Raw genomic sequence first — 9,824 nt, forward strand, 5'->3', positions numbered from 1 at the left:
ATATGTTAGTTGAGTGAAAAACATATAACTCACGAAACTTGAATGATCTCTTACGATTTTAGTTTATACAGCGCTGGAGTTGGATCGTTATATGACCTAATAATATGCAATATATTCCAATGACCTTAAAAATCACCTATAGGGAACTTTTTAGGCTCATGGAAGGAGGGATAGTCTATGACGTCTCCAAATATAGCCAATGTCGATGCTCTTAAAGGCATATATCATTGTCCATTTAAGGACTGGCGGTTACAAGGCGCCTATCTTTCAAAGTGTCCCCAAGATATTAGAGCCTCCCAAAAGTCTCTCCTAGACATAGATCTTCACATGGCGTTTAGATAGGAGAAATGATGGCATCTTATTGACTTATTGCTTACTATAAATGTCTGCAGGAGGCGTTCGTCAAAATTAGAGAACAAGCAAAAGCCTATCTTGAAATGAAGGGAGAGGTAACCAGTGGGCTGAATTTGATCAATAGCACCAATCTTGAATATTTTCCTGTCAAGCACAAAGCAGAAATTTTCCGCCTGAAGGGAGACTTCTTATTAAAGCTTAATGACTGTGAATCTGCTAATAGAGAGTATTCAAACGCTGTCAATCTATTCAAAAACCTGCCAAAAGGATGGATTAGTTGGGGAACTTATTCTGACATGGTATGGTTTGTCGTTTTATCTTATAGTGTGAATATTATTTAATGGTGCTTATTGTGTGCAATTTTCTGCCCGTTTCTTAGGCTTACAAAGAAACACATGATGAAATATGGTTGGAGTATGCTGTCAGTTGTTTTCTTCAAGGTATCAAATTTGGTATTCCCAACTCAAGAAGCTATCTGGCTCGTGTTCTTTACCTTCTCAGTTTTGACACCCCTAATGAAGCTGCTGGGAGAGCATTTGATAAATATTTGGATCAAGTACCTCATTGGGTCTGGCTTTCCTGGATTCCTCAGTTGCTGCTTTCATTGCAGCGAACAGAAGCACCCCACTGCAAGCTAGTCCTTATGAAAATTGCCACAGTATATCCACAGGCAAGTTTCTGTGTTTCTTTAGAGTTTAAGATATAAAATCCCCTGGTTGTTTAACTATTTTCCCTTAATTTCTGTGATACTTTAAAGATGGAAAGTAGTTCTCCCTGGTTGTTTTACTATTTTTCCTTATTTCAGGCTTTGTACTATTGGCTGCGTACTTATTTACTTGAACGTCGTGATGCGGCTAATAAATCAGAAATTGGGAGATTAGCTATGGCTCAGAACAGAATGCAGCAGAACCCTTCTGCTGGTGGTTCTAACTCACTTGGATTGAATGATGGGTCTGCAAGAATGCAGAGCCATGGTGTCATATCTTCAGAGAATCAGGTTCATCAAGTGACTCAATCCGGTAGTGGTATCACCTCTCACGATGGTGGAATTATGAATGGCCAAGATTCAGAAAGGTCTACCACTGGGGAAGGAGGAGGAGCAGCTTCCAGTGGTGAACCACACGTGCAACAAAATTCTTCAAATATCAGTGATGGTGGTCAGAATGCACTAAGGCGTAGTGGTGCTTTGAGTTTGATGGCTTCTGCTGCCAGTGCTTTTGATGCTGCAAAGGATATAATGGAGGCTCTTAGGAGCAAGCATACTAATCTTGCTAGCGAACTTGAGGTGCATTATTTTTTATATTGTTTCTGTAGTGGGTACTTTGCATTCTTTTAATCCTTAACCTAACATCTAATATGCTGCTCTTAGAAATTAGAATACCTCCATGTCATCACACATATTTTGTATGTGGCTACTGTTTTGTTAATTCTTGCTAGTACTCATGTTGTCCCTATCTACATCAAGGTTAACATAATGATTTGTTTCTCTTTCTTCTAACTACAGTTTGCTGTGCTCTGGATTGTGAGTTCTAAATCTCTAAATGCATCTGATTTTTTTTGTTTGTTTAATATTCGAAAAATATTGCAGATTTTGCTTACAGAGATTGGATCAAGGTTTGTCACTTTGCCAGAGGAGAGACTTCTAGCTGTAGTTAATGCCCTGCTCCATCGGTGCTACAAGTATCCAACTGCAACTACGGCAGAGGTGCCTCAGTCTCTTAGGAAGGAGCTTTCCGGTGTTTGTAGGGCATGCTTCTCAGCAGATGCTATAAACAAGCATGTTGATTTCGTACGAGAGTACAAGAATGACTTTGAACGTGATCTTGATCCAGATAATTCCGATACCTTCCCAGCAACACTTTCTGCACTGACTGAGAGATTGAAGCATTGGAAAAACGTTCTGCAAAGCAACGTTGAGGACAGATTTCCTGCTGTGCTGAAGCTGGAAGAGGAAAGCAGGGTTTTACGTGATTTCCATGTTGTTGATGTTGAGGTTCCAGGACAGTATTTCACTTATCAGGTATGAATAATGCTCATTAGAAATGGAATCCTCTATTGAAATAGTGATTTTTGAAGTTTCCTCTGTATTTTTTCGCTTAATTTGTCAGCTGAAACGTTTCTATTTCCTTAGGACATTCCACCTGATCATACAGTGAAGTTAGATCGAGTTGGTCCTGACATTCCAATTGTACGAAGGCATGGTAGTAGTTTCCGTCGCTTAACACTAATCGGATCAGATGGTTCACAACGTCATTTTATTGTTCAAACATCCCTAACTCCAAATGCTAGGAGTGATGAACGCATGCTTCAACTGTTCCGTGTGATGAATCGCATGTTCGATAAGCATAAAGAGTCCAGGAGGCGGCATATATGCATTCATACTCCAATAATTATTCCTGTTTGGTCTCAGGTGATTATCATTACTGATTCATTATTTCTCATCTTATAGAAGTACTAATAAGTTGCTTGCACATTCACTTGGAAGCTGCAAATGGCCGGTCCTTCTAAAACTGTGGTTTAGTGGGCCGAGCTATTGACTTGTTAGTGATGTCATGATGTTTTCTTGATATATGTCGCTTCCATCATCCACACTAACATCACTATTGCTTGCTATGGATCAGGTTCGCATGGTAGAAGATGATTTGATGTATAGTACGTTGCTTGAGGTTTATGAGAACTATTGTGCAAGAAATGACCGTGAGGCTGATCTTCCTATTACCCTTTTCAAGGAGCAGCTTAACCCAGCTATGGGTGGTCAATTATCAACAGATGCTATTATTGATCTCCGCCTCCACGCGTATAATGAAGTAACAAGGACTCGTGTGCCTGACAACATACTTTCACAGTTCATATACAAGACATTGCTAAATGGAAACCATATGTGGGCTTTTAAGAAGCAATTTGCAACCCAGTTGGCTCTCTCGTGTTTCATTTCATACATGCTGCAGATTGGGGGACGGTCCCCTAACAAAATTCTATTTGCTAAAAACACGGGCAAGATTTTTCAGACAGATTTTCACCCCGCGTATGATGCTAATGGGATGATTGAATTTAATGAACCTGTGCCGTTTCGTCTCACTAGAAATATGCAGGCTTTCTTTTCTCATTTCGGTGTAGAAGGGCTAATCATCTCTGCCATGTGTGCTGCAGCTCAAGCTGTCGTCACGCCAAAGGTTAGAAACCCAGTCTTCATCTGTTTATATAACAACAAAGTGGGAATTTTAAACCAAATACAGTACACATGTCTCACTTTCCCCTCTAGCTTTCGATGTTGATAGTTAATGTAGAGACGTATATTGATACAAAAGCATAAACATGCTATTTTGGGTTCCTTTAGTTTATCAGGGTAGGAGGATCCCATTAAGTTGAACGGTTGAATGCTGCAACAAAATAGTCAAAATGATTATTGCAATTAAGCTATGATGGACTTGATCCCTGTGAAATGTCAATGTATATCACTTAACTTAAATCATATGTAATATGCAGCAAAACCAGCATTTGTGGCATCATTTGGCTATGTTTTTCCGTGATGAACTGTTGTCATGGTCTTGGAGAAGACCACTTGGAATGCCTTTGGCTCCCGTTCCCGGAGGTGGTTTAAGTCCAGCTGATTTCAAACATAAGGTGACGACAAATGTTGAGCATGTTATTGATCGGATCAACATAATAGCACCCCAGAGCTTATCTGATGAGGTAATGGGACAGTTTCTCATTTTTGTTTTCAGAATCCTTACTATATGATGCTTGACTGGTATAGTATAGTTGATTGATAGATTATTGGATGAGTATATGATCATTGTTGACTGCCTTATTCCCGAAACATACCCAAATCAAACACTGATTGATCTGTATTGACTGTTAAAGAAAAGATGAGTGTAGGGATATTAAATTGGTTTTGTGATGCATTGCAGGATGAGAATGCCATGGAACCCCCGCAGTCTGTCCAAAGGGGTGTGGCAGAGCTTGTTGAAGCTGCATTGAGCCCGCGAAGTTTGTGCATGATGGACCCAACTTGGCATCCATGGTTTTAAACTTGTAATCTTTGCACCCCATGTACAGATTTGCTAAAATCTTGTTCATGTTTCAAATAGGCTAACGCCAATTGTAAATATCATGTACATATGTAATCCTGTAGTTTGAACTAGGTAACTTGCAGAATTACATATTTAATGTTACATAATTATGAGGAATGGGCTTGTCTGTGTTACTTCGTCACTCCTCTTTTGGGCTCATACCCGTGTCGGGTCGACACGACACTGATCCGGGTAATTATTAATGGCTGCATAGGTATGCACGCATTTTTATATGCATATCACATAAAACGACATCGTTTCATAAGAATTACGCTCCATTTCTATTCCCTGCCCAAATTTTCGCCATTTTCTCTCTCCTCTAACCTCTTTCTCTCTCCTCTAACCTCTCTCCTTTTTCTCTCTCTAGAATTTAGAATTCCTTCCCGAAGAAATTGCGGATGAATTCGTCGGAAAATGCTCGGACTATTGCCGTATGTTCAGATCTACGTTTATGTTAGGGTTTCGAAGGTTTCAAGCAATGTAGAACTCGACGACGGCAGAGAACGTGTTTGCTAGATCGGAGTCGTTTCGAGCTGGAGAAGAAGATGAAGAGGAGCTTCGTTGGGCGGCGCTACGGTAGCATTGTCGGCAGTGCATGAGACTGCTGAAGATCCGGAGGCGGCGAAGGACAGTTGGGATCGGGTTCGCAAAGAGGCCATTGTGTGGGAAAGGAGAAGGTTGAGGACGGGCTCGGGTTGAAACACACGCCCCGGGCCACAAATGGTAAACATACACCAAATTGCTACTCGTATTATTACTACTTTTCTCTAGTACTGTATAGCTCTCTTGTTCTCTCATCTATACCTAGTATTTAAAAAGCGAAACCACATTTGATTAGATGACACGTGTCACCATATTTGATTCGATGACACATGTCATCCATTATTTCCTCTATCAATTTGGTTATTTTATTTTATGTTTTCTTTGTTGTTTGATATATTATACAACTTCAACCGCCTCTTTCATTTCATCTTCCTCATACAACATCATTTCACCAGTCTAATCATTCAACATATTCCACTCCATCTTCTCGTTTAACACTCAATATTAATACACTATTTAATTTATGTATTCTTTCGACCTTGAAATTTCACCTCTATTTAAATCATATATTCTCTCTAAAATTACAAGAACAATAAAATAAAAACTTAAAAAGATAGACTAAATAACCACTGTAAAACCGCTTGTTCTTTGAACGGGCTCAAAAGCTAGTTCACTTTAATTAATTTCTCCAAATAAGATAAAATAGGCAGCTTCTTAGAGGAGTAGATAGAAAGCAATGATTTTTTTTGGTAAACGATTAAGAATTACAAGTGAGATTAGAATGAACTACATTTGGTGATAACTACATTTGGTGATAACTACATTTTGATGTTGTTGTTGTTGTTGTTGTTGTTGTTGTTGTTGTTGTTCAACTCATAAGAAAGGATGTTCACAAATAATGGAGTTGTTTTTGTTGTTCAACTCATAAGAAAGGATGTTCACAAATAATGGAGTAATATTTTTGTTTGACGTTCTGTGTTTTTCAACTCTCGTGTTCAATTTATAAAGAATCATGTCCAATTTACATAAAATCATGTTCAATGACATTTAACTTATAAAACTAATATATCTTCAATGGTTTTGTGTGATGTTCATTTTCTCAAGTCTCATGTTCAACTTATAAAAAATTATGTCCAACTAAATTTAAATTATATAACTTATAAAGAATAATGTACAAAATCATGTTCAACTAAATTTAACATATAAAACTAATACTACGTGTATTTTAAATACGATTAGTTTACTAATATTACTCCCTCCGTCCCGGAATACTCGACCCGGTTTGACCGGCACAGAGTTTAAGGGACTTGAATTGACTTATTTAATTTAATAGGTAGTAGTTGATAGTGGGGTATTATTTTAATGTAGTTAGTGGGAGGTGGGTTAAGAGGTGGGGTTGGGGGAGAGTAGGGGTTGAATTTTTAATTATTTTTTGTATGGAGTAGGGAGTAGGTGGGTTAATAGGGGTGGAGTGAGAAATAATATAATATTGTTAGAATATTTCCATTTTTAGAAACAGGTCAAGTATTAAGGGACGGCCCGATAAGGAAAACAGGTCAAGTATTCCGGGACGGAGGGAGTAGTTCACTTTTTTTAATACGATTAGTTTACTTACTTTCCTCTTGAAATGCAGACCTAAAAATAGTGAGCCGACAGTTAAAGGCCCTGGAAATGATGAACTCTATGAAAGTAATCTAGCTTCGGTGTGTAAGTTGTAAAGGTATATATGTCAAATGTTCCTGCTGTGTCTTTGAAATTTAATCATGTTCGATTTTTTTAAGTACATGTTCATTATTTTTACTTAATGATCTGAAGTTGATGTGGCCTAAAGTAATAGACTGCCACATGGCTTTACTAGGATGGCCAAGAAGGAAGACAAAGGTTCTTCAACATAAATATCCCGAATTCATACTAAGCCCATATCCGCATCCAGACCCAGGGCCCATCTCTAAGGCCCATGGCCCCATTTGATTGGTAGAGTCCCTAGTCAAATCATGTCTAAAAGACCAAAGCCAACGTGCAAAGGGCCCAACAGGTCTAATTAGACCTCCTATTATCGGACATATGTCCTAATCTCAGAAAGCATCCAATCATGCAGCCAGGGTTTAAGGATCAAATCACAAGAAACCCTAGCTAGGTAAAAGGGGCATTCAATTCATTCCCACCTACCCTAAAACTACCTTTGCTCTGCCTTCTCTCTACAATTTACTTCTCTCTCTAGCTTATACTTACTTAGGCATCGGAGGGAATATTCCTACGGGAATATTCTTGTTTTGCAGGTTGCAGGAAGATCGTGCCAGCGCATACTTGATACCTCCGAGGAACGCATGACACATCATCACCATAAAAGATCCCACAACACTTGGCGCCGTCTGTGGGGAGGTATAGTACCATGGCTGAGCCGCAATCTGAAGGAGAGTATAATGGTGAAGTAGAGGAGAGGCGGTCCCGGAAAAGGAGTCAACGCCATATAGAGGAAGCAAACTGAGTTGCAAACGCTGGAAGCACCCGCGCCGAGTTTAGGAGGCCGAGGTAATTGTGGAGGAGGAACCAGACTTAGAAGCACCTCCACCAGGCGGCCATCTAAGCCCCAGTGTCCGTGACGCTGTGCTGGATGAGAATTTGGACTTGTCTGTCTCGGTGGGATCACTGCGTGAAATCCTGGCAGGATTCCAACTACAAATGAATCAAACTTTCCGACAGCAGATGAGTGCCACATTGCAGGATGAAATACGAAGGAACAAGTTGATATACAACACTAAAAGGGCGGCTTCGCAGAGGCCTCTCACTCTTGGCGTCATTCGGATAAACAGAATGCCACTCAGATCCAACGTACGGAGAGCCGAAGAAAGTTCCCGTCCACAAGCTAGCCGAGGAGCCAGTCCTTTGGCAGAACGATCGGAAATCGACCGCGGCCATCAAGCCTTTCTACCTCGGCGAGAGCAGGCCACGCGGCCACCTTCTAGGGTAAACCCACCGGCCATCTTGCGGCCATCCTCGAGACGTCAGGAACACTATGAAGCTGAATCTGAACTATCAGACACTGGATCTACTCCAGTTATGGAAGATCCCCCATTTTACCCCTCTACTCGAGGGAAAACCCAGATGATGCCCAACAGAGTGAGCATGCGTCCTCGTATGATCTCCAGCCGTCGTGAACCAACTTATCATATCCAACAGGGGTTGAATAACCTGACGTTGAGGCACATGAGCACTCCCTTCTGTGAGGACATAATGAACGCCCCGAAAGAACCTAAAGTCAAAACTCCTACTATTGAAGCTTATGACGGCACCACCGACCCATACATGAACCTAGTTGCATACCATCACCACATGTATGTCCAAAGAACCAATGATGCCACGTGATGCAAATACTTTCCAGCCACCCTTAAAGGAGTGGCGTCCAAATGGTTTGAACGACTGCCCCCGGGATCAATTGCCTCTTTAAACGAGCTACAAACCTTGTTCTCCACCAAGTTCATGGCATACAAGGAAGAAAGGAAAACAAGCATGCACTTGGGACGCATTCAACAAGGAAAAGATGAGTCGTTGAGAAGCTATGTTAAGCACTTGAATCTAGAGGCCGGACAGATCCCAGATCTTCCCGATGGCGTCTCCTTCGATGATTTTATCAGAGGATTGAAGAAAGGGTCATTCAAGTTTGACTTGGTTAAGAAGAGTGTTCGGACTATGGCTGAAGTCTTGGACGAGGCCGAAGCATTTATCCATGCAACGAAATATACAGTGCGTCCAAAGATGGAAAGGCTGCTGTGGCGACTAATTCCTCAGGGAAGAAAGAGAAGATAGACAGGAAAGCCCCACGGGTAAATGGTACTTGGGCTCTTTCGAAAGAGCATGATACCAATTCTCCTGGACAGAAGAGAGGACGTCCACAAGAAAGAGAATATTTCGAATACAATATGGACCTTCTCACGATCCTAGTAGACGTCGGGACCAGGTTCGATCTTGATCGCCCTTCCCCATGAAATCTCCTGATGAGAGTCGAGATCCTAAGCTGTATTGTCAGTTCCACGAAGATATAGGGCATGACACCAAGGATTGCAGAAGCTTGAAGAGAGCCCTGGACAGCCTAGCCTCCAAGGGGCACCTAAAGAACTACCTCCAAAGGAGTACTCACGACACATGGAAGAATCAGTACAAGAAAAACAAGTCACCCGTCTCAACTACAGAAGGAAATCACAGCGAAGGGGGATTTGTAGCCGTCATATCAGGAGGACCAGCCGCTGGGGGACTCACCATGAGGGGACAGAAAGATTATGCCCGCCGTCTAGGTCAGGTAATGTTATCAGGGAAGTCACTAGTGGATCCATTCCCTCGGATAGAGATATGTGAATCGGATGCTGGACGAGTAGCCACCCCGCATGACGACCCCCTCGTGGTCGAGATCAAATCTCCAACATGAGAGTAAAGCGCATCTTGATAGATATAGGAAGTTCATTTGATATAATGAGCATGGAGTGCCTAAGCCACCTAGCTCACGATCCTAAAACGATAGAAAGCATACACTACCCTATCATTGGCTTTGGAGGAAGCATCATACATCCAATAGGCGTCATCAACTTGCCGGTTCGGATTGGAGAGCGTAAATATGGACGAAAGATGGGGGTGGACTTCCTAATCGTCAAAGACTTAACGGCATACAATGTCATTTTGGGACGTCCCACCCTGAACAAGATTAAGGCAGCGGGCAATATGGACTATACATGGAGATCAACAGCAAGCGAGAGACTGCTACCTCACCACTCTTAACCCGTCAGCATGGAGGAAAGATCCGGCCGGGACCAAAGGTAAAAGGAAATATGAAGAGGACCCACCCACTGCCAGCGAGAGTAT

At 41.5% G+C, this 9,824-nt stretch overlaps 2 protein-coding genes across 2 annotated transcripts in view; both read left to right on the forward strand.

The window, feature by feature from the left end:
• LOC110803898 (transcription-associated protein 1) overlaps positions 1-4,561 on the forward strand; it is a 33,846-nt gene extending 29,285 nt beyond the window's left edge. The window contains exons 28-35 of the mRNA XM_022009437.2: positions 393-653; positions 734-1,024; positions 1,160-1,639; positions 1,943-2,374; positions 2,486-2,764; positions 2,976-3,527; positions 3,841-4,047; positions 4,266-4,561. Coding sequence (XP_021865129.2) covers positions 393-653; positions 734-1,024; positions 1,160-1,639; positions 1,943-2,374; positions 2,486-2,764; positions 2,976-3,527; positions 3,841-4,047; positions 4,266-4,385 — 2,622 coding nt within the window. The 3' untranslated portion in view covers positions 4,386-4,561. The remainder of the gene's footprint in view (positions 1-392; positions 654-733; positions 1,025-1,159; positions 1,640-1,942; positions 2,375-2,485; positions 2,765-2,975; positions 3,528-3,840; positions 4,048-4,265) is intronic.
• Positions 4,562-8,952: 4,391 nt separating this feature from the next.
• LOC130469781 (uncharacterized) lies at positions 8,953-9,393 on the forward strand. Its single transcript, XM_056839254.1, has one exon. The coding sequence runs from the start codon at positions 8,953-8,955 to the stop codon at positions 9,391-9,393; it is 441 nt and encodes a 146-aa protein (XP_056695232.1).
• Positions 9,394-9,824: the final 431 nt, after the last annotated feature.

The sequence above is a fragment of the Spinacia oleracea genome, chromosome 3 (genome assembly GCF_020520425.1).
Source record: "Spinacia oleracea cultivar Varoflay chromosome 3, BTI_SOV_V1, whole genome shotgun sequence".
Taxonomy (NCBI): Eukaryota; Viridiplantae; Streptophyta; class Magnoliopsida; order Caryophyllales; family Amaranthaceae; genus Spinacia; species Spinacia oleracea.